The 25586-nt window shown below is 42.2% G+C and overlaps 1 protein-coding gene and 1 long non-coding RNA gene across 11 annotated transcripts in view; one reads left to right on the top strand and one right to left on the bottom strand.

Annotated features, from left to right (window-relative positions):
- LOC309647423 overlaps window positions 1–25586 on the bottom strand; it is a 290446-nt gene that overhangs the window by 100504 nt on the left and 164356 nt on the right. The window lies entirely within an intron of this gene.
- CLYBL (citramalyl-CoA lyase) overlaps window positions 403–25586 on the top strand; it is a 256049-nt gene continuing 230865 nt past the window's right edge. For all 10 annotated transcript variants that reach the window (XR_014255987.1, XR_014255988.1, XR_014255989.1 and 7 more), the window contains exon 1: window positions 403–507. Coding sequence is in view for 6 of the 10 variants with exons in the window: in XM_082434690.1 (XP_082290816.1) it covers window positions 446–507 (62 nt within the window). In the remaining 4 variants the exon portion in view is untranslated. The remainder of the gene's footprint in view (window positions 508–25586) is intronic.

Here is a 25586-nt window from a genome sequence, read left to right as displayed (position 1 = left end):
TATTGCAGTCATATATGTCCCATAATGGATTGACTGTTAACCGAGGCACGCACACGGTGAGACTCACAATCTTTGTTAGGTATAGTATTTAAACAAAAACAACAAAGAAATCCCTAGAAAATCTGGCCACGTCTGGCTGGGAAAATGCAAGGTCTCTCAAAACCCGCCCTAAAAACCCAGAAGCACGGGAAGGGTTGGATTCAGTCACCCAAAAATCCACCCATTCGGACTCTGCTCTGCCTCGCGTTACAGCCTGGAAGCTCTGACAGCCGGAGGGGGCAGGTGCGCAAGGGCAGGGGGGCGTGGCTTCCGGGGACGGGGCGGGGCGTGGAGACACGGGCTCTGGGCAGGACGTGCGCGGGACGCGGCGGCGTGGGGGCGTGGCGACGGGGGCGGGACGAAGCGGAGACGGACATGGCGGGGGCGGGGCCCACGCGCAGACAAGATGGTGGTGCGTCTGCTGAGGAGGGCGGCGCGCGGAGCGGCGGCAGCGGCGCTGCTGAGGCTGTGAGTGCACGTCCCCAGTCCCCCGCCACCCGGCCAGGCTCGCCGTGGGTCGGTACCCGGCTCAGCGCCGCGCAGGCGCGGCCTTCTCGCCCCCTGGCGGGAACTCCCGCCGGCCGGGAGCACCGTGCGCCTCCCGCGCGCGCGGGCTCGACCTCTGCCAAGGTCGCCGACGCCCCGCGAGGGTCGCCCCACACTGTCCGTGCCTCCCTGTGGGAGGGCCCTTGCTTGAGCCGGGGAAATGGGTACAAGCGTTGGATCTCTGAGACCCAGAAAACAAAACTAGCGTCCCCACACGTGGAAACCATGAACGTATGCGTGTTTTATAAAAGGGGGCCTGGAGTCAGCCTCTCAGAGGATGCTGAGAGGCTGCTGAGAGGCGGCTCGCCTCCGCTGTTGTTGGGCACAGCGGTTCCCAAACTGTCTGGCCTCAGGACCCCTTTACAGGCTGAGAAATTATTGAGGACCCCGAAGAGCTTTTGCTTGTATCTGTTGATTTTAACGGTATGAGGAATTAAAACAAAAATTTTAAATATTCATTTAAAAATAACAAATCCATTCAAATTTAACGCAAATGACATCTATAATGAAAATAACTATTTAAAAAAAAGTGGCATGGTTTTATATGTTTGAAAATCTCTTCAGTTTAATTAAGGACCATTGGAGTCTCATATCAGCTGTCTTGGAGGAAGTTTGCCAGGAAATTCCAGGCTCATGCACAATCTATTTGGAAAAGGGAAGAGCTCGCAGACCCTCTCGAAGGGTCTCAGGGCACCCCGCCCCCACCCCCAGGTGTCCCCAGATCACACTTTGAGAACCGCTGGTTGAGACTTGCTTGTTTGCCAACTACATGCACATACAGTATCGCATTCTGTTCGCTGATCACCATGTGAAGAAGCTGGGTGAGTCGTTCATAAAGATGAGGAAACTGAGGCTAGGAGAGGCTTAAGTGACTCTCAAAGTGGAGAATGGCAGAGTTGGGTTCAGAAACCAAGTCAGTGGCTCCTGGTCTGGAACTTTTTTTTTTTTTTTTTTTATGGCTGTGCTGGGTCTTCGTTTCTGTGCGAGGGCTTTCTCCAGTTGCGGCAAGCGGAGGCCGCTCTTCATCGCAGTGCGCGGGCCTCTCACTATCGCGGCCTCTGTTGTTGCGGAGCACAGGCTCCAGATGCGCAGGCTCAGTAATTGTGGCTCACGGCCCCAGTTGCCCCAGTTGCTCCAGTTGCTCCACAGCATGTGGGATCTTTCTGGACCAGAGCTCGAACCCGTGTCCCCTGCATTGGCAGGCACATTCTCAACCACTGCGCCACCAGGGAAGCCCTGCTCTGGAACTTTTTTACATCTGCTTGCTCGGTGCTTCCTGACTCAGCGGTGTCCCATACCAGGACCCGCCTGGTTTTATGCATCCCACCTTCCCATTTCCTACATCTGGGCCTGGTAATGTCCCTGGACACCGGAGCTCACCCCTGGAGCCAGAGGAGCCCCTGAAGGGGTCTACCCAGACCCTTGCAGAAAGTCCTTTCCTGGCCTGTGAAGGGGCCAGCTTCTGTGGCCTGTTCAACATGGGTCAGGTGTCCACACCCAGTCACCTACTTCTAAGGCTCTTGGGGACCAGCTTATAATGCCCTTCATCTGCCTTAGCACACTGGCTCGTTCTCAGCACGCCTGCACACCCCACCAAGGCCATGGCAGCAGGCTTTCATGCAGGGCCCTTCCCAGAGCCTACACCCCAAATTAAGTCCTGTGGGTCCTGGCGCCTTCAGCACACATGGGGATGGGAAAAGTAAATGTGCCCAAGGTCAACTTAGAGAAGTCTGCCTAGACATGCCTTAATTTCTATCCCAGTTGTGTTGCACTTCAGCTTCAGGCCAGTGGACTGGCTCCTGTTGGCTTTTTTCTTCTGTTTTTAGAGTATCAGCAACATTGCTGATAGGCAGGTGCTGAAACCTCTTCCCGACCCTCCAACATTTGCCTCTCTTGCTGTCCCTGATGCTTCCCCGCCTATCCTGTCTCCAGCCTTGCAGCTCTCTGTTGCCACTTCTCAGTTTATATAAATACCCTGTCCTCAAGTTGGGGGAACATAACTGCCGACAGGTAGGTGTGCTATTGCTAGGGATGTCTTTTAAATCCTCAAAGAAATATGTGTGAATAGTAACCCATGCATAAATACACATCTAGAAATATTTCTGATGTAACCATAGAATCATTCTAGCCTCTTCACCTTGCTTGTTTGTAAATTTTCACTCCCCCAGTGAGAAACCTGGCTCCCACCATGCGCCATCCAGTTACTCAGTTATTCAGTTTCAGCATACACATGTAGCAGTATCTGACTTGTTAGGCCATACTCCATGGGAAAAAAGCTTTATCAACTAGAGTGCAGTGCTTAGGTGTAGTTCCTTTCCCTTTAGTCTTATAGGTTCCACTCATTTCCACAGTTACTTAGGTTAGCACCTTTTTCTTCCTTCCCCTTCAGTGAAGTTGTTTCATATATTCATCATACGGTAAGATTCTCTTTTCCCTTTTCTTGTCTAGTTGCACTAGCTAGTGGTTTTAGTAGCATGTTAAATAGGAGTGATGAGAGGAAGCATTCTTGCCTTGTTCCCAATCTTAGGGAAAGCATCCAGTTTCCACTGTTAAGTCTGATGTTAGTTGTAGGTGTTTTGTAGAACTTTTTTATTCCCTATTTACTGAGGTTTTTTTTTTTTTTTTTTTTTTTAATATGAATCAGTGTTGAATTTTGTCAGGTTCTTTTTCTGTAATCAATTGATAAGATCATATGATTTTTCTTCTTTAGCCTGTTGATGTGGCATATACATTAATTGATTTCTGAATATTGGACCAGCCTTGTATACCTGGCATAAATCCCACTTAGTCATGGCATATAATTCTTTTTATACATTGTTGGATTTGATTTGCAAAATATTTTGAGGGTTTTACATCTGTATTCATGAGTGACATTGGTCTGTACTTTTCCTTTCTTGTAATGTGTTTATTTGGTATTGGTTTCTATATGTCTCATGTCTTTTTTGTTTCTCTGTTCCTTTTCTACTGCTTTCTTTTGCATTAGGTGAATATTTTCTTATGTAATACTTTTTATTTCTTTAATGATTTTTTCCACTATTTTTTTTTTTAGTGGTTGCTCTAAGGCTTACCATATGCATCTTTTTAAAAAAATTGTGGTAAAATATGTATAACATAAACTTTGCCATCTTAACCATTTTAAGTGTACAGTTTAGTGGCATTATCATATTCACTATCCCCCTGATTTTTTCGTCACTCCAAACAATCTCTGTACCCATTAAGCAATAACTCCTTCTTCCTAGCACCTGGTATTCTCTAATCTACTTTTTGTGTCTCTGAATTTGCCTATTTTAGGTATTTCATAGAAGTGGAATCATGCAATATTTGTCCTTTTGTTTCTGGCTTATTTCACTTAGCATAGTGTTTTCAAGAGTCTTCCATGGTGTAGCATGTATTAGAACTCCATTCCTTCCTATGGCTGGATATTTCATTGTATGTATAATATGTTACCATATACATCTTAACTTATCAGAATCTACTTTTGATTTATACTAATTTAATTCCAGAAGATGGAGAAATGTTATATCTATATAGTTCTATTCCCTTTTCTTCTTTTTTATGATATTATTTTTATACATATTATATTTATATATGTTACAAATCCAGTGATACTTTGTTGTAGTTATCATTTTTTTAACATTTTTATTGGAGTATAATTGCTTTACATTTTTATGTTAGTTTCTGCTGTATAACAGAAACAGCTAAAGTGAATCAGCTACATGTGTATATATATCCCCATATCCCCTCTCTCTTGCGTCTCCCTCCCACCCTCCCTATCCCACCCCTCTAGGTGGTCACAAAGCACCGAGCTGGTCTCCCTGTGCTATGCAGCTGCTTCCCACTAGCTGTCTGTTTTACATTTGGTAGTGTATATATGTCAGTGCTACTCTCTCACTTCATCCCAGCTTACCCTTCCCCCTCCCCGTGTTCTCAAGTCCATTCTCTACGTCTGCGTCTTTTTTCCTGTCCTTTCCCTAGGTTCTTCAGAACCTTTTTTTTTTTTTTTTAGATTCCATATATATGTGTTAGCATATGGTATTTGTTTTTCTCTTTCTGACTTACTTCACTCTGTATGACAGACTCTAGGTCCATCCACCTCACTACAAATAACTCAATTTCGTTTCTTTTTATGGCTGAGTAATATTCCATTGTATATATGTGCCACATCTTCTTTATCCATTCATCTGTCAATGGACACTTAGGTAGCTTCCATGTCCTGGCTATTGTAAATAGTGCTGCAGTGAACACTGTGGTACATGACTCTTTTTGAATTATGGTTTTCTCAGGATATATGCCCAGTAGTGGGATTGCTGGGTCATATGGTAGTTCTATTTTTAGTTTTTTAAGGAACCTCCATACTGTTCTCCATAGTGGCTGTATCAGTTTACATTCCCACCAACAGTGCAAGAGGGTTCCCTTTTCTCCACACCCTCTCCAGCATTTACTGTTAGTAGATTTTTTTGATGATGGCCATTCTGACTGGTGTGAGGTGATACCTCATTGTAGTTTTGATTTGCATTTCTCTGATTAGTAATGTTGAGCATTCTTTCATGGGTTTGTTGGCAATCTGTATATCTTCTTTGGAGAAATGTCTATTTAGGTCTTCTGCCCATTTTTGGATTGGGTTGTTTGTTTTTTTTGATATTGAGCAGCATGAGCTGCTTGTAAATTTTGGAGATTAATCCTTTGTCAGTTGCTTCATTTGCAAATATTTTCTCGCACTCTGAGGGTTGTCTTTTTGTCTTTTTTATGGTTTCCTTTGCTGTACAAAAGCTTTTAAGTTTCATTAGGTCCCATTTGTTTATTTTTGTTTTTATTTCCCTTTCTCTAGGAGGTGGGTCAAAAAGGATCTTGCTGTGATTTATGTCACAGAGTGTTCTGCCTATGTTTTCCTCTAAGAGTTTTATAGTGTCTTACATTTAGGTCTTTAATCCATTTTGAGTTTATTTTTGTGTATGGTGTTAGGGAGTGTTCTAATTTCATTCTTTTACATGTAGCTGTCCAGTTTTCCCAGCACCACTTATTGGAGAAGCTTTTCTCCATTGTATACTCTTGCCTCCTTTATCAAAGATAGGTGACTGTATGTGCATGGGTTTATCTCTGGGCTTTCTATCCTGTTCCATTGAGCTATATTTCTGTTTTTGTGCCAGTACCATACTGTCTTGATTACTGTAGCTTTGTAGTATAGTCTAAAGTCAGGGAGTCTCCTCCAGCTCTGTTTTTCTTTCTCAAGATTGCTTTGGCTTGTAGTTATCATTTATATAATTTTATGTCTTTTAAAGAAACTAGGAGAAGGAGATGCAAGTACACACACACACAAACACACACTTACTTTATAGTATTTGTTATAGTAATCTTCTTATTTACTGTTCCTGGTTCTTTTCAAATGTTCCTGTGGATTTGAGTTACCATCTGGTGCCATTTCTTTAACCCAGTACATCTTTGCTCCTACCCCCCTCCTTTGTATTGTTACTGGCAAATATATTACGTTTCTAAATGTTATAGGCCTAACAATACAATTATATAATTTTTTTAATATAGTTGCTTTTAAAATTAGACAAGAGAAGAAAGGAACAGAAGTATGCAATTAAACAGTGTTTTATAATTACACAGTTACCTTTACCATTGCTCTTTGTGTATGTGTATGAATTTGAATTATTGTTTGGGATTACTTTCAGCCTGAAGAGCCTCCATTAGTATTTCTTATAAGGTGGATCTGCCATCAACTGCCCTACACATATGCATAGACTTTTAGATTCCCAGGAATATGTCAGAGCTTTTCAAACTCTATGGATATCTCATTCTCCAGCTTTTCTGTTTAAGCTGTTTTTTAACCTGTTGTTTACCCCAACTGTTATCTACTATCTCAGGTAGCTGTGATCTTAAATAATTGCTTCTGATGGTTTTTGAAAAATGAGTTTGGGGAAAATGCTGTTACCACTGTTCAACTCTGAGTCAGGTCAGTGGGGTCTTCCAGGGAACCACCAGACAGGTCAAGTAGTGGCAGTCCTCTGGGAGTGTAGCTTTGAAAGAGCTCCAGTCCTGCCCTGCCCCCTCCAGTGGCTGCCGGGCTGCTGGTTTTCACTGTAGTTTTAGCTGTTGGTTTTCAAGGCTACCACCAAACTGGGGAAAGGGTTGTTGACCTGAAGCAAATAGACTGCCAGATAGTTCTCTAGCAGAAATGGGTTTATTTGGGATCAGCAGAGAATTGCAATTCAGGGTCAGCAACCATGGCAATACATGTTCAACTTTCTGCATGACAAGGGAAGGAGAATCCTTTTATAGAGAAGGAAAGGAAGTTGGGAGGGCCGTAGTAAGCAGAGTCCATGGCTTTTCATTTATTGAGTCCTTGGCAGGAAAGAAGAGCAGTCTTCTTCTTCCTCTTGGGCTCTGCAGTGGTGCCAGGTGATGAGAGTACCCCCTTCTAGTTTCCCAACTCTATGTAATTAAGGTTTCTGTTTAATTAATTTTTCATATTTCCACCTTTTGATCAAGATTTTTCTCTGAAAGCATTGCTGATCAAGTCAGGTTTTCTCGTTTCAGCAGCTTTTTGTGCTGCAGTGTCTGGAAGGACCTTCCCTACGTATAGTGTTTCATGTTGTAGGGAAAGTGCACAGATTGGTAACCTATTAAGGTCACATTCCAGTAACAATGAGGGGCCGGAGGGGGAACTCTCAGGCACTTTTTATCTGAAGTCTATGTGTTAACAAGGTCGTAGACATTGGAGATCATCTGAAGTGTTACGTCATCAAAGGTTTGGCAACAAACTTTGAAAAGGCCTGGTACAGATTTCTTGGGAAAGCTGTCTGATCAGTTAGCATCTGCTTCAGTTCTGGGAAATCTTTACTTTCAGGTCACCAGGTGACATTCGGTTCCAGTCAGAATTTAGTGCTTTCTTTAGGTGTGTCACATGAATACAGGAGTCTGTTTCTTGGGGTTTGGTGGCACAAGGGTTGGTTAACAGTATTTGATAGGGGTCTTTCCAGTGAGATTGAAGAAAGTTCTTCTGGAGGTGTCTTTTCCAATAGATGAAATCTCCAGGTTGCAATGTGTGATGCTTAAGGTCTTCATTTCCTGAGGGCACACTGTGAAAAGATTGCTCTACCAAAACATGGTTACTTTTAATAGTACCAGTTAGCCTTTGCAATATTGGAGTGTCTCTCCTTTTATCAGTTGTGCGTCAAAAGAAGCAGGAGCCAAGTGTATTGGGCATCCTGTGACTGTTTCAAAGGGTGAGAGTTTATGAGTTCCAAAAAGGATGGATCTGAGTTTTAGAAGGACCAATGGCAACGCTTTTGGCCAAAGTATTTGGAGGGTCTCTACAAATTTTGCCAATTGAGTCTTAATAATGCCGTTAGTCTGTTTAACTAAACTGGAGGATTGAGGGTCGGAAGTACAGTGAAAGTGTTATAAAACCAGACAAGCAGCACATACTTTGTAAGTGCCTGGCCAGTAAAAATGGATTCCTCAATCACTATGAAGTTTGAGAGGAGTTCCCTGTCTGCAAGGGAAAGCTTCAGTCCAGTGTGTAAACATATAGGTCATGACTAAAACATAGGTCATGACATATTCCACTAGATGGAATAAATTGTATAAAATTCATTTGCCAGACCTCAGATGGTTCATTAAACAGTTTAAAATGTCTGGGAGCAACACGAACAGCTTCCCTGGATTCTACTTTGGACAATGGGACAAGTGAGGTAGGCACTTTTTGTGACCTTCTTAATGTTTCCCCACCAATATTGATTCATGAAGGCTGTCATTTTGTCAGTAGACCAGTGGTTTAATGAATGTATGGTGGTGAAGAGTAGGAATTTTACTGTGTCTGGTAGGACTGGGTTGTTGTTTGGTCCAAACCTGAGCTTTCTCTTTTTATCAAAACAACAATTATTGAATTTCCAATTTTGTTTTTTCTTTTCTGAGGCCAATTGTTGGGCTTCTCTAGCCAGTTTTTCTAAATTATCATTTGGTGAAATATCCCTTTGGATCATGACAGAAGTTTGGATGCTGGTGGTCCTTTTAAAGGTAGCATTCCTTGCAGAATTATCAGCAAAGTGATTTACCCTAGCTTCCAGAGAATCAAGCTTAGAATGTCCCAGAACCTTAATAATAGCTAAAGCAGCTGGTAAGAGTACTGTATTCAATAATTCTTTTTTTTTTTTTTTAATAATTCTTGAACATAGGGGCCATTTAAATTTTTACTTCCAATGGAAATAAGGAAGCCATGTTGCTTCCACAACATTCCAAAATCACGAGTTACTCCAAAAATCATATCTACTGTCAGTTTAAATATTGGCAGTTTTATCCTTGGCTAAATCACAAGCACGTGTAAGGGAATATAAGTCAGCCTGTTGGGCCAAAGTAGCCGTAAAGATGCTACCTCAACAACATCAAAAGGAGTAGTAATAGCATACCCAGCACAATATTTGCCTTCATCACCTTTAAGAAAAAGAACCATCAGTGAACTGTGAGAAGTCAGCGTTACCCAATGAAATTTCCTGTAGATCATTGTGAGGAGTCAGGAAGTGGTCCGTCAGAGTTAAGCAGTGGTGAGGAACTCTTTCCGTGGCGGAGGGGAGAAGAGTAGTTGAGTTAAGGTTATTACACTGTAAAAGAGTTATGTGAGGGGCAGGTAATGAGAGGACTTCAGGGGAGGTGAGATGTCTGGCTGAGAAATGTTGAGTATGGTGGGAATTCAGGAGAGCGTCTACTGCATGAGGTACAAAAATGGTTAAAAGGGATCCCACAACAATTTTCTTGGTGGTCTTAAGCAAGAGGGCAGTGACTGTAATGGCTCTAAGGCAAGGGGAGTATCCCTGTGCCACAGGGCCCAGTTGCTGGCTATTATACCTTGTGTGTCAATGGTGGTCCCCATGTTTTTGGGTGAGTACGCCAAGGGTGTTCCCTTCCTTTTCATATACAAAAAAAGAAAAGGGGAATCTATAATGGGTGTGCCCAAGGGCAGGTGGGTTCATCATACCCTCCTTTAAGGCTTTGAAGTCTATGTCATTCAGTTCATCCCATAAAAATGGGTCAGGGTTATTATTGTTGAGTAAAACATATAGAGGTTTGGCCATAAGAGAGAAATTTGGAATCCCAATTTTGGCAGTAACAGTAAACCTCGCAGTTGGCACTTAGTTTTGGGTTTGGGGAAACTTAAGATACCATAAAGTCTATCTGGATCTAGGTTTAGCCCTTGTTCTGATATCAGATGCCCTAAACATTGAAACTGGGTTCGGGCAAACTGCAGTTTGACAATAGTCATCAAAGTGACCTACCAGGTGAATTAAATGACCCTTTGACATCTTTTATTTGTTCCATCTCTGACGGTACTAGAGCAGTTTCTGGAAACACTGATTGTCCCCATTGAATCAGCTACCACTTCCCTTATGGGCAAAATCTCCAACTGATGTTGGCAAAATTCACAGTGCACCTCCCATCAAAATTCAAATAGACCCCTCAAAATCTCTTCCAGAAAGGTTGGTTAGAGGGCCAGAGTTACCTAAAGCACTTAAATTTGTAACAGTCTCTTTTTCAGTGTCTTAGCTTTTTACAATAACAGCAGAAAACAGGAAGGTTTTCATTTTCTCTGGGAGCTTTCATTTGCTAGAGCTGAAGATTAAGAAATTTGGTGGTCTTCCTTGGAGGTGACTCATCTAGAGTAGGAAAGATCTGTTTTGCCAGATTAACTAAATCTGGAATGGACACAGTTTCCCATTCCAACCTGGTCCTTTTTACTTCAAGGGAAGGTCCCAGTTCAGCCCATTAATAAACGTGGAGTTAAAAGCTACCTGGGTGGAATCAACATCTGAAAGAAGACCAGAATTTTCTTTGAAAACAATCTGAAGTTGATTGTAATAATCATGAACAGGTTCTCAGATTTTTGTGTGCAAGCCTGAATTTTGTTCCAATGAACAGGCTTTGGAAAAGCCCTAGGGATTGCTTGATGAAGTCATCTCGTGATTGCCTGAGCCTGATTGTATAAGAAGTTAGTGGGCTGGTCTCCCAGTTGTAATTCTAGAGACCTTTCAGGACTTTTCCAGTTAGTGGTTTTCATCCAAAGCTGAGCCTGGCCTTCATCAACAAGCATATGAACCGGCCAATATAAGTCAGGAAAAAACAGGTTGATAAGTTTGAATGACTATATTAAATTCTTCAACAAACCTGTGAGGATCTTCGGTTACTTTAGGAGAATCTTTGACTATGGCTTGCAGTTCACCTTTAGTCCAGGGAGAATAAGAAATTAAGGATTTAGCCTCTGGACACTCAGAAGACTTAATTTTAAAAGGATAAATTCTGACAAGTTCAGAGGAAAAGGGAGTGGGGAGAGTTTCAGAGAAAAGGGGAAGTTTGGCAAGAGAATTAGTATGGGAGAATTGAGGGTATAGAGGAGGCATAGGTGGTGTAGAAGAGAAGGAGGAAGATGGCATCGGAGGTGGAGTCTGAGACAAAGAAGCCCAAGAAGAGCCTGAGACTTCAGCAGCCATTTTATCTTTCTTTAACCTTTGCCTCCGTCTTAAAACCTTATTTTACAGAGAGGCAATTTTAGATTCCTGATATCATTGGAAAGCCTCAAAATACCAATCGAAATAAGCATTCCACTCAGTTCTGGAAAACTTTGAACTATTGTAGTCCAATTTGGTTTTAAGGAAATTAAGTTTGAAGATTTCAAATGTTCCTCATAATGGGTACTGATATTCTAAATTGCCTTTGATCAGGTTGGTAATGTTTTTTCCATAAATGTTTTTGCCTGGAGTTTTCATTGTGGAAAAAATTTTAAACTACAAATTCAATTTCTTTCATAGATAAAAGGCTACTCAGGTTATCTAATTCTTCTTGAGTGAGCATTGGTAGTTTGTGTCTTTCAAAGAGTTTGTCCATTTCATCTAAGTGGTCAAATTCATGGGCATAGAGTTATGATTGTCCCTTATCCTTTTTCTTAGAGCTTTATAGAGGTATAATTTACACACCATAAAATTCATCCTTTGTAAGTGTTAATTAAATAATCATTAGTAAATTTGTAGAGTTGTGCAACCCGTCACCACGATCCAGTTTTAGATCACCCCCAAATTTCTGCCATCCCCCAAATTATCTCGAGCCCATTTGCAGTTAACCCTCACTCCCACCTCCAGCCCTATCATCCTTTTAATGTTCATATTGTCAGTAGTGACTTGCTCTCTTTCCTTGGTATTTGTAATTCTTTTGTCTCTCCTTTTTACTTGGTCAGTCTGGCTAGAGTTTTATCAGTTTATTGATCTTCTTGAACTATCTTTTGGTTTTATAGATTTTTCCTATTTTTTCTGTTTTCTATTTCATTGATTTCTGTTCTTATCTTTATTATTTCCTATCTTCAGCTTACTTTGGGTTTAATTTGACCTTTTAATGCCATCCAAATGGAGGATGGAAATGGGAGAAGAAGGGTGCAGAGGGGAGAAATTGTAGGGCAGAGAAGAATGAAAGCAGTGAGAGAGAAAGGGAAGAAATCTTTATAGAAAGAATGCTAAAGAGGAGTCAGGGGTTAAAAAGAACTGAGAAATTTTAGAATGATCATTTTGAAAAGAACTCAGAATAAGAATATGTGTACTTTGTCACTTGAATTGGTATTAAAAGGTCAATGTGAAGTGTTAGGTATTTTTAAATGTTCGTTGACATCATTAGAAATAGACTTGAGTTGCCCAAATGCATGGTGAGAAGCTAAATGGGATGCTGTAAACAAAAATCATGTTTTTGGTTATGAGGCAGAAAGTAACTTTAAGTAGTCCGGGGAGGTAGGGGGACCAACTGTCTCAACTTGCCCAGGACTGTCCTGGTTTTAGCGCTGAAGGTCCCACATTCCTGGAAGCCCCTCTGTTCCAGGCAAACCAGGATGGTTATTTACTCTAGAGATAGAGAAATGAAGGGCTGAAGAATGGAGTAAAGATAATCTAAGATGGTAGACCAGAGATTCAAGAATTGGAGCTAGAGCCTTCTAGAATGGCTTCCTAAGAGAATGGGATGGGATAGAGTATTCAGAATGTTTTCACGGAGAAAGAAGGGCCTCTGCTAGGAGCAGGGCTGAAGAGAAGAGAAAGACAGAGGAGACTCTGAGGAAATAGGAAATACCATAAAGCGGTATATAGACCAGGAGTAGCCTGGAGGCAGGGGATATGCCTGTGGGCTGCTCGGAGGAGTTGGTGGGAAATGAGGTAAAACTAGAGCCAAAACTAGTGGGCAGTAGCCAAGCTGGTGAGCAAGAACTAAAAGTGGTAGCTAGGCCTGAACTGGAAGACGCAAATGCATGTGGATGGTGCCTCCTGGAGAAGATGTAGCTGTAGGGAAATTCGCAGCAAGGGGCTGTGTGCCAGCAAGGCTGTGCCAAGCCTGTGGAACAGCATAAGGTTCACTTGTGGATCCATACCAGCTGTGGAGGGCTTCTACTCCCATTGTACCATTGCCCTGTTAGAGAGTTTCGCTGTGAACTAGAACCATCTGTGTGGGTGCAGGCTGGGAGGAAGGATATTGGGTAGCCCCAGGGAGAGACCGAGGGTGGGGAGGAAAGGCTGGGACCCGAAGATGAACTGAAAAACCTTTACCCGCTGCTCCCCGGGGCCCATGATCCAGAAGGGAGTTGAGGACAGTTTCATCACATGTGCTTTTCTCTGTTCTACCCTGAATAACTGTAGCCACCGAAGTCTCTGTCCTCTCAGGGAACTCTCCTGAGTGCCCCTGCTTTGCAGAATGTTTGAGTGGCATAAACACTTCATTCTTCTAGAAATACTCCATAGTGGTGCATTGAGGATGGAGTATTCTCTGAAATTACATTTGAGGTTAGAAGGTGACGCATATGCTTGGTTGTAGTTAAGCCCAGTGGAGGACATCATACATGGTCAAATGAGGTAGCATCCAGAGTGGCTGACACCACTCAGTGTTGGCACTTCCCTGAAGTGGTTATTTTCTCCAGTGATGGCTTTGCAACAGCCAAGTTTTGATTGATGTAATTTCTGAAAACAGCCTTTGGTCACAGTTTTCTTAACTAAATGTTACAGTGGCCACTCTGTAGGAGCTGCCATTTTATGCATGACTCCCTGTGGGGAAGTCTGCAGGTGCATGTGGCTAAGATTTTAGGAAGACAGGGAGAAGAAAGCTGGGCTCCTTGGGGAGTGGTTATTGGTGGGTTTGATTAATATTCGTAAGATTGGAAGAGTTGTTAATTGTAAGAAACATATGCTTTCTTGCCTCTGAGTGCAACTGGGTTGTGTTCTGTTGTTACATGTTTCTTATTTATCCCCTTATGCATTGCTCATGATCTTGACAGGTTAAGTTTAGAACTTTATTAATCAATAAAGAAAATTTCAAGGAAATAGTATTTGTGTTTTCCTATAGGTCACTTGGGTATGAATTTAAATCCATTATAATTCATAAAGGTTTAATTTATTTCATGTTTTTACTTGAATATAGCTTATCAGTTAAATAACTCATTTGAATGATGTAGACAATCAGTGGGCCCCAGAATTGAGATTCCTTCCTTCCTTCTTCTTTCCTTCCTTCCTTCTTCTTTCCTTCCTTCCTTCTTTCCCTCCTTTGTCTCATTTTCTCCTTCCTTCCTCCCTCCCTTCCTTCCTTCTCCAACTATAAGCCAGACTTAAGATGGCTTTTTATTTAGTTGCTTTGATTTTATGTTTTGGTTAAATTTTAGGATGTTAACCTAATCTCTGAGCATTGATGTTCACTATTGTTCCTCAGCTATCACATATATATTTGTTTGTATATAACCACAGTTGTTCTTTGGGTTTATTTCCAAGTTTGGTTTTTTTTTTTCCCTTGGGAAATGCAGAGATAAATATCCCTATATCCAGGTCTCTGTGGCTACCCTTACTTAAGTCCTTGGAGGTAATTTTCAATATGTGAACTTGCTGGGTCAAAGATTTTAAGCCTTTTGATGCTTGTTGTCAAATTGCCCTCCAGAAATGGTGATAGATACCTGGATAGCAGTATGCCTTTTAAAGGCTTACTTACCTCTTTTCCTTGGCGTCAGCAGGCCCATGCACAGTAAAATAAGCACAGACTGTCTTGTTTTGCTGGTCACATAGCTGGCGGTGCCAGGCCTAGAAAGAACCCCATCTCCTGGCTGTCAGCCACTAGCGGCTTTTCACTATGTGGCCTCAGCTGTCATACTGACCCAGCCTACAGGTGTTTCTGTAAACAGCCATGTAATTTTACTTCTACAAGTTCTCTTCAAAACTATGCCACGTGTAACATCTTCCTCTTAGGCTAGGAGATTGGCAAAAGTGCCTGATTTCATAATAAAGGAATCAAAGCCAATTTCCATGAGAAAGTAAGGATTCCATTTTAATAGTATGCTTGGTATGGACAAGTCTGTCTGAACTGTTTCCTCATGCTGTATTCTTTTTTTTTCAATATTTATTTATTTATTTGGTTGCGTGGAGTCTTAGTTGTGGCAGGTGGGCTCCTTATTTGTGGCTCTCAGGCTCCTTAATTGTGGCATGTGAACTCTTAGTTGTGGCATGCATGTGAGATCTAGTTCCCTGACCAGGGATCGAACCTAGGCCCCCTGCATTGGGAGTGCAGAGTCTTATCCACTGTGCCACCAAGGAAGTCCCCCATGCTGTATTCTGACTGAGAAGGCAGAGTGACCAAAGTGCTATGTAAGTATTTGCAGGACACTTTTCAAATATTAATACTCAGAACCCCAGAATACTGAAAAAATTTAAAGACAGCACTTTGTACTTTATTGTCCTCCTTGCCACCCCCAGTAAAATTAGGGTTACAATTTGGTGGTAGACTGTGTTTGCCTTTGAGATGAAAGTTCTACATTGCTAAAAAATTGTATATTGGGACTTCCCTGATGGTGCATGGTTAAGAATCCGCCTGGCAATTCAGGGGACACAGGTTCGAGCCCTGGTCTGGGAAGATCCCACATGCCACGGAGCACCTAAGCCCATGTGCCACAACTACTGAAGCCTGCGTGCCTAGAGCCCATGCTCCGCAGCAAGAGAAGCCACCAAAGTGAGAAGCCTGTGCACCGCAACGAAGAGTAGCCGCTGCTCGACGCAACTAGAGAAAGCCCGCGCACAGCAACGAAGACCCAACGCAGCCAAAGATAAATAAATAAAATAAATATTAAAAAATTGTATATTTAAAAAATATGAACCTTTTTAAAATTTATATGGTCATTTAAAAACATAATTGCATGCATATGTATACATTGTACCACTTTACAAGTAGTGCAGGCTTATTTTAAAGCACTTACACTTGACTTGTCTTCTTACTTAATCTCACAGTATTCTTTGTGAGAAGGATGATATACCCACTTTACTTTTTGGCCAAATACCAAAATTTAGGGGGGGAAAGGAATCTGTGCCACATTAAAAGGATCATACACCATGATCAAGTGGGGTTTATCCCAGGAATGCAAGGATTCTTCAATATATGCAAATCAATCAATGTGATACACCATATTAACAAATTGAAGGAGAAAAACCATATGATCATCTCAATAGATGCAGAAAAAGCTTTCAACAAAATTCAACACCCATTTATTATAAAAACTCTCCAGAAAGTAGGCATAGAGGGAACTTACCTCAACATAATAAAGGCCATATATGACAAACCCACAGCCAAAATCGTTCTCAGTGCTGAAAAACTGAAACCATTTCCACTAAGATCAGGAACAAGACAAGGTTGTCCACTCTCACCACTGTTATTCAACATAGTTTTGGAAGTTTTAGCCACAGCAGTCAGAGAAGAAAAAGAAATAAAAGGAATCCAAATTGGAAAAGAAGTAAAGCTGTCCCTGTTTGCAGATGACATGATACTATACGTAGAGAATCCTAAAGACTCAATCAGAAAACTACTAGAGCTAATCAATGAATTTGGTAAAGTAGCAGGATACAAAATTAATGCACAGAAATCTCTTGCATTCCTATACACTAATGATGAAAAATCTGAAAGAGAAATTAAGGAAACACTCCCATTTACCACTGCAACAAAAAGAATAATATACCTAGGAATAAACCTACCTAAGGAGACAAAAGACCTGTATGCAGAAAACTATGAGACACTGATGAAAGAAATTAAAGATGATACAAGCAGATGGAGAGATATACCATGTTCTTGGATTGGAAGAATCAACATTGTGAAAATGACTATACTACCCAAAGCAATCTACAGATTCAATGCAATCCCTATCAAACTACCAATGGCATTTTTCACAGAACTAGAACAAAAAATTTCACAATTTGTATGGAAACACAAAAGACCCTGAATAGCCAAAGCAATCTTGAGAAAGAAAAGCGGAGCTGGAGGAATCAGGCTCCCAGACTTCAGACTATACTACAAAGCTACAGTCATCAAGACAGTATGGTACTGGCACAAAAACAGAAATATAGCTCAATGGAACAGGATAGAAAGCCCAGAGATAAACCCATGCACATATGGTCACCTTATTTTTGATAAAGGAGGCAAAAATATACAATGGAGAAAAGACAGCCTCTTCAATAAGTGGTGCTGGGAAAACTGGACAGCTACATGTAAAAGAATGAAATTAGAACACTCCCGAACACCATACACAAAAATAAACTCAAAATGGATTAAAGACCTAAATGTAAGACACTATAAAACTCTTAGAGGAAAACATAGGCAGAACACTCTGTGACACATCACAGCAAGATCCTTTTTGACCCACCTCCTAGAGAAAAGGAAATAAAAACAAAAATAAACAAATGGGACCTGATGAAACTTAAAAGCTTTTGCACAGCAAAGGAAACCATAAGACGAAAAGACAACCCTCAGAGTGGGAGAAAATATTTGCAAATGAAGCAACTGACAAAGGATTAATCTCCAAAATTTATAAGCAGCTCATGCAGCTCAATATCAAAAAAAACAAACAACCCAATCCAAAAATGGGCAGAAGACCTAAATAGACATTTCTCCAAAGAAGATATACAGATTGCCAACAAACCCATGAAAGAATGCTCAGCATCACTAATCATTAGAGAAATGCAAATCAAAACTACCATGAGGTATCACCTCACACCAGTCAGAATGGTCATCATCAAAAAATCTACTAACAGTAAATGCCGGAGAGGGTGTGGAGAAAAGGGAACCCTCTTGCACTGTTGGTGGGAATGTAAACTGATACAGCCACTATGGAGAACAGTATGGAGGTTCCTTAAAAAACTAAAAATAGAACTACCATATGACCCAGCAATCCCACTACTGGGCATATACCCTGAGAAAACCATAATTCAAAAAGAGTCATGTACCACAGTGTTCATTGCAGCACTATTTACAATAGCCAGGACATGGAAGCTACCTAAGTGTCCATTGACAGATGAATGGATAAAGAAGATGTGGCACATATATACAATGGAATATTACTCAGCCATAAAAAGAAACGAAATTGAGTTATTTGTAGTGAGGTGGATGGACCTAGAGTCTGTCATACAGAGTGAACTAAGTCAGAAAGAGAAAAACAAATACCATATGCTAACACATATATATGGAATCTAAAAAAAAAAAACAAAAAGATTCTGAAGAACCTAGGGACAGGACAGGAAAAAAGACACAGGCGTAGAGAATGGACTTGAGGACACGGGGAGGGGGAAGGGGAAGCTGGGACGAAGTGAGAGAGTGGCATGTACATATATACACGACCAAATGTAAAATAAATAGCTAGTGGGAAGCAGCTGCATAGCACAGGGAGATCAGCTCAGTGCTTTGTGTCCACCTAGAGGGGTGGGATAGGGAGGGTGGGAGGGAGACGCAAGAAGGAGGAGATACGGGGATATATGTATACATATAGCTGATTCACTTTGTTATAAAGCAGAAACTAACACACCATTGTAAAGCAATTATACTCCAATAAAGATGTTAAAAAAAAAAAAAAAGAATCCGTGCCAGATGCTGTTTTCATATAGAAACACTGGAGGGCGCTCTAGCAATGGAAGATGTAAATTGTCTCCTTAGGTGCATGCATCTTAGTATACTAAGACAGGAGAATTGATTTTCCTGTTTGTTTTAACACAAATGAAAGACAGCTAGATGTGAGGGCATATTTCTGTACTGACCTATAAATGGCCCCTTGCACAGTTTGTGAGACATTTAAGAAGTAGCTCTGTGCTCTGGCCCTCATTATTACCTCTTCCCTCCTCTTGCCCCTTCCAGCTATACCGGCCTCCTGCTCACGGTTGTGTTCTCAGCCTGCAGCACTCTGTCCCTTTACGTCTCTGCTCAAATGTCACCCACCGGAGAGGTCTTTCCTGACCACCCTGTACAACAAAGCACACACCCCCTTAACGTGCTACACTCGCTCCACCTCACTCTGCCTAATGTTTTTTTCCATTGCACTCATTTCCACCTGCCGTACTGTATGTTTATCTATTTATTGGTTGTCTGCACCCCATCCGCAGCCCCCACATTCATGAGAACACGGACTTGGTCTGTTTATCCCATTGCTATATACCTTGCCCATGAAGCAGTGCCTGGCATGCGATAAGTGTCCAATATAGATTTGCTGAATGAAAGGTACTGTATCTGGAGATTAGTGCCTTTTTTATTATCATAAAGTATACATAAATTTACCATTTTAACCACTTTTAAGTATACAGTTCAGTGGCATTAAGCACATTTACCTTTTTTTTACAACTATCACCACCATCCATCTCCAGAACCTTTTCCTCATCCCAGACTGAAACCCTGTTCCCATTAAACAGTAATTGCCCATTCCCCTACCTCCAGTCCCCAGTAACCACTATTCTCCTTTCTGTCTTTATGAATGGCTATTCTGTATTTTCATAGAAGTGGAATCAGGCGATATTTGTCTTTTGTCTGGCTTATTTCACTTAGCATAATGTCCTCAAGGTTCACCCATATTGTAGGGAATCAGAATGTCCTTCCTGTTTAAGGCTGGATAATATTTTATTATATGTCTATACCACATTTTGTTTATTCATCCATCAGTGGATCTTTGGGTTGTTTCCACCCTTTGACTATTGTTAGTGCATGTTTTATATAGAGCACAGAAACATGATGTTAAGGTTTTGAGTCTAAAGTGGATTCCTTTGAAACAATGATAACATCTTTAAATCATACCAGTGGGTGATTTCTGCCTTCACGAAATACTTTTAGTTCAGATTAAAGTAGAAACTTATTCAAGCTCCTAAAAATCAGAGTTGGTTTAATATCCCTTATTGGTGCTATTCAGGTTTTTTTTTTTACAAATGTTAAAAAAGAAAAAACAGTTCCCAAGATCAAATTACTGACTCTCTGCTCTGAGCAGGAAGATCCTGGGTAGATGCTCTGGGGTTGCAGTCCAGTGCTGACGCCGCAGTTAGCCCTTGACCTTGTTCAAGGCCCTTGTCTAAACTGAGCCTTTTTCTCACAATTAAAACAAGGAGAGTGGACTAGATGCCTCCTGCCCACTGACATTCCATAATCTAGGAAGGAATTATTGACCTAAAGCAAGAGGACTTTGGAGAATTCAGAAATACAAAATATATGGCTTTTTGAGCTTTGGGTTATTTTGGTCCATTTCAGCTCAATTTGACTTCAGAGATTGAAGGTAATAAAAGCTTTGCTTCCCCCAAATTTATGAGCACAGCCTGCATCCGGTTGATTTACACTCCTCCCTTCTGCCATCTTGGGGGATTTTTGTTCGTGTGTTATTCATCCTCATCCTTCATATCCTCAGGTCAGGAGGTGTGTTCACCGTTTCTCTCTCTCTCTCTGCAGTAGGGACCTCTGCCAGGTGCTCTGTTCAAGCCCTCAATCAAGTGGCTGCTGACTGCCGCAGTACAGAGGGGCTATGATTCTGAAGTAATTGGGGTATAGCGGGAATACAGAACCTAGAAGAACTCAGGAGTAAGAAGAGGTGGATGTCCTAAATTAGCGTTATCTGCAAGAATGACTCGGAAAGTAGAGACGTGATTTTTGCTTGTATGCTGTCCGCTTCCAGTTTCCTCCTGCCCTCCTGGAACCCTCAGGCTGCCCCACAAATGCCCCAGTGCTTGAAGCACAGTGTTCTTAGGTCCCATGCTCAGCCGTTCACCTAGTGATGCCCAGAGACTCTGAGAAAACCAGGATGTGCAAATGTCGTGTGTGTAGCCCCACCCAAATGTTGTACATTTGAACGAATGTCTTCTGCAAATGCCTCACCTGCAAAGGATTTGTCCCATAAAGAGAATTTCTCCTCTACCAGGAAAGCAAATGTGGACGTCAGAGAGGCTTGTGGTGCCCCTCCCACCCCCCATCCTCTAGTCGAAGGTCCAGGCTGTAAGTTCGGGTCGTCAGTCTCTCCCTGTGCTACAGAACAGTCTGGGATTTACCAGGGGTCTGGTGACACGCCTGAGACTGGGGAGAAGCCTAACCCTTAGGAACCCCTGACCTCACGCTCATACTCATGCACCCACTTCTTACTTAGCTTCCTAAAGCTGGCCTCCAATCCTGTTACCCACCCCCATACACAGCATAAATTCCCTGATATCTTCCAACTGTCTGCTGCATGAAGTCTGGACCCCTTAGGGTGGCAGCACAGGCCACCTCATCCATCACCCACCTTTCCAGTGTTTCTCCCAGCACTGCTCACCTTGTGGCATTTAGCCAGAATGCTCATCCTTCTTCACACCCCCCCATCCCTCTCCCCTCTCTGATTTGCTCACACCCTTCCTCATACCTCTCACCTCAGGGCCCGTTACAAATGCCACTTCCTCCTAGAAGTCGTCCTTCCCCAGACCTCTCAGACAACAGCCATCTGCCCCTTCCCTCTGAAGCCCAACCCCTTCTGATGGCTCTTTCCACCTTTTCCCTTCATTAAGGTTATCTAGGATCAAACTCCTAGTCATCTTTGATGCTCTCATCTCCCTTTCCTACCCATACCACATCTGTTGCCAGGTCTGTTGATTCTCTCCTTCAGTTGTCAACTCTTCCCCACTCTATTAGTTTCCTATTGCTGCCGTAACAGATTACCACAAACCTAGTGGCTTAAAACAACACAGATTTATTATTTTAAACTTCTGGAAGTCAGAAGTCTGAAATGGGTCTCAATGGGCTGAAACCAAGGTGTCAGCAGAGCTGCATTCCTTTCTGGAGGCATGAAAGGAGAATCCGTTTCCTTTTCCGGCTTCTAAAAGTTCCCATATTCTTTGGCTCATGGCCCCTTCCTCCATCTTCAGAGCCAGCAACAGTGGGTCACATTCTTCTCATGCTGCCCTTTCTCTGGTTTTCTCACTTCTGCCTCCCTCTCCCACTTATAAGGATGCTTGTGTTTATATTGAGCCTACCTGGATGATCCAGGCTAATCTCAATCTCAAGGTCAGCTGATTGGCAACCTTAATTCCACCTTGCCATGTAACCTACCATATTCCCAGGTTCCAGGGGATAGGCTATGGATGTCTTTGGGGGCCATTATTCTGCTTACCACACCCACTCTTCTAGCTTCAGGTTTGAGGTCTCAGAGTAGCTGTCTGATGAGCTGCCTGCCTCACCTCCCTCATCACCTCCCATGTTACATGCCACCTGCATAGATATTAGGATGTATATTCTGTTATCAAGACTTGTTGGGTCTGCCTCCAAAAATATTTCGTGGTTCTGTCCCTTTCTCTTTGTCTCCAATGCCACCATCCTAGTGGTCATCTCTCATCTGGACCACTGTGAAGGGGGTCTTTTACATCCACCTATACCCCTCCAACCCATTTTTGAAAATTGAGGTAAAACTTACATAATATAAAATTAACCATTTTAAAGTGTACAATTTAGTACATTTACAATGTTGTACAACTATAACCTCTATTTAGTTTTCATCACCCCAAGGAAAACCCTGTACCTGTTAGTAGTCACTCCCTGTTCCCACTCCTCCCAGCCCCTGGCAACCACTAGTCTGTTTTCTACCTATTCTGGATATTTCATATAAATGGAGTTATGCAATATATGGCCTTTTGTGACTGGCTTCTTTCACCTAGCACAATGTTTTCAAGATTCATCCATGTTGTAACATGTACCTGTATTCCGTTCCCCTTTATGACTGAATAGTATTCCATTGTAGGTATATACTTTATTCTGTTTATCCGTTCATCAGTAGATGGACATTTGGATTGTTTTTGCCTTTTGACAGCTGTGAGTGGTGCTGTTGTGAACATTCATGCAGAAGTATTTGAGTACTTGTTTTCTATTCTTTTGGGAGTATACCTAAGAATATAATTGCTGGGTCATATGGTAAATCTATGTTTAACTTTTTGAGCAACCACCAAACTGTTTTCCACAGTGGCTGCACCAATTCCACTGGCAATGCACAAGAGTTCCAATTTCTCTGCATCCTTGCCAACACTTGTTATTTTCTATTGTTTTTATTGTCGCCATCCTAGTGGGTGTGAAGTGGTGTCTCTTGGTTTCCTCCAAACTATTTTTTTTTTTTGAAAACTATTCACTTTTCCCAGACAACTTTTTTTTTTTAATTAATTTTGTTTATTTATTTAGTTTTATTTTTTGGCTCTGTCGGGTCTTAGTTGAGGCACGTGGGATCTTCGTTGCGGCACATGGGATCTTCTGTTGCAGCACGCAGGCTTCTCTCTAGTTGTGGCATGTGGGTTTTCTCTCTAGTCGTGGTGCACGGGTTCCAGAGCATGTGGGCTCTGTAGTTCGCAGCTCGTGGGCTCTCTAGTTGAGGCACGCGGGCTCAGTAGTTGTGGTGTGCGGGCTTAGTTGCCCCGTGGCATGTGGGATCTTAGTTGCCTGAGCAGGGATCGAACCTGCATTCCCTGTATTGGAAGGCGAATTCTTAACCACCGGACCACCATGGAAGTCCGCAAACTATTTTTAAATACACTAATTGGTTCATCTCACTTCCCTGCTTAGCATCCTTAAAGCTCCCTCCCGTGGCCCTCCAGGGCGTGTCTGGTCTCACCCCTTCTATGTCTTGCATCTCACTTACTTCCACCCTTCTCACACACTCTACTCACCCCAGCATCATAGGCCTTCTCTTGCTTCCTTAAGCAAGGAGGGCAAAGACGATGGGCTTTGAGGATCAGTGGGGTTCAGACACTTTCCCAAGATCACACAGAGCTGAGCCAGGGCCCTGCCCTGCCACTTACTAGCCAGCTCCTTCCAGGTCCCTCATCTGTAAAGGGGGCTCGTGATACCACAGAGAGTGGTTAGAATTAAATGAAATGAGTGCTGGCTCATAACACCGATAAACAGTGGATGTAAGAAAAAAAGAAATAAGATAGATACATAAAGCCCCTCTTCGTCCACCTCAGCTCCACCGTCTAAGACATATCCTCCCACCCCCATTTCCTCCCTCAGGGCATCTTGTTCCTCATCACATAGTTTACTCACGAGATGTGAATGGGTGCATTTCCCTCTTATGTTTGGTCTCTTCGACGAGATGGGAATCTCCACGTCCACCCCTTTGAGCCTGTGCCCAGCACAGTGTCTGACACATAGTAGGTACTTATTAAAAAATACCTGGTTGAGAAAAATCATCATATGGTCACAGTAAACAGAATTCATGACTAATTATCCACTTGACATGAGAGGGTGGAAAGGCAAACTTTTTTGCTGTGAATGTGGGTGTATGTATGTTTTCCTTGATTATAGATTTGTCTAAACATTCCTGCTAATTTAAGATGTCAAATCTGAAGTTTGTTTCTTGGCTTGAGTTTTTGAACACAGTCCAGGGCTGTTTTCAGATTCCTCAATATTCTCTTTTTGGGAAAGAGTTTTCGAAAGCATAAAGTGGGTGTCTTCTGTACATGCTTGTCTACATTTTTCATTTACCAGCATGAGTGTGGGGAGGGGAAGATGAGATTTTAATGGCAGTACGTGGCTGTACCCCAACACGGAGGTGTCACTGGGAGAACCTGGTACAGTCCAAGTCTATGTGGTCAAAAGCACCTCCCCAGCCAGTGTTTCTGCCCCAGGTACATTCTGTTTATTTTAGAATTTCTCACCTTTGGAACACATTTCTTTTCCTCAACTCAGCATCTGGAAGGTGTATTAAATAAAGTCATGGTCTTTCAGCTCAATGGAGGAAGCTTAGCAGGATCCGAAACAATATTTCTTTCATTCAGAAATCTTTTCTGCTTTTGCTTCTTCCCTACCCCTCATCATTCCACTACCTCCACCCCAGACACCCTGGGGTGTCGTACTAGAGTGAGGTGTCGCAGAGAGCATGGACCCCCTGCTCGCCAACACTGGAATTACTGAGCTGCTGTTGGAGAAGTCTCATGTCTTCTCCATCAGGAATTAAGGAACCCACGGGTTGATTTGGCGCAGAATCCCCCATTCGGGAACTCTTCTGCTCATCTGAGGCCCATCGAGCTGTACGCTCCTTGAGGAAAAGTTACCACCTTTCCTAATTCCTGTCTCTGTGCAGCGCCTGGGTGGACTACTACCTAGCAAGTTCCTGAAGCCAGCTGGATGGCTGCACACATTCTGTTGTGTGTGGGAACCGCTAAGCGTTAGCGGCTAGCCAGTGACCAGCGGTGATGAGCGGTCAGGCTCCGCAAACGTGTCATGTGCTAAGTGAGGACCCCAGGTATCAGCTGAAGAAACAACTTCTAAGAGTGGAAACAGGACTGTTGACACAGGTGCCTTTACTAATTAGTGTACTGTTTTTGAGGAATTAGTAAAAATGTTAGTATTTTCAGGATTGTTGTTAATGAGGGATGAGAAGCTGATCTTTTTATCTTCACAACCGTATGGTTTACTGCTTGATGTGGTTTTGTCTCTCTCTTGATGTTTTTAAATTTGATTTTTATTTTAGTGAGGACAAAAGCACTTTCTTGCAGGACTCACTGATTTTATTATGCAGGTAAATGGGGAAAGTATTTTCCTTCATAGAACAATTTTTTTCAACAGGAAGTTCTAGAACATATCAATGGTCTTCTTTTTAAGTAAAAGTCCCTATAACACATCTATTTTTATTATTCAGTCATTCATTTATACATTCTCCTGAAAAGAAGGAGAATTATGCCCCTACTAAGTCCTAGGCCGCAGCTAAGAAGGGGGAA

Source organism: Balaenoptera physalus, assembly GCF_965194825.1.
Source record: "Balaenoptera physalus genome assembly, chromosome: 18".
NCBI lineage: Eukaryota > Metazoa > Chordata > Mammalia > Artiodactyla > Balaenopteridae > Balaenoptera > Balaenoptera physalus.
Note: the sequence above shows the minus strand (reverse complement) of the source record. Positions and strands in the feature narration are given on the sequence as shown.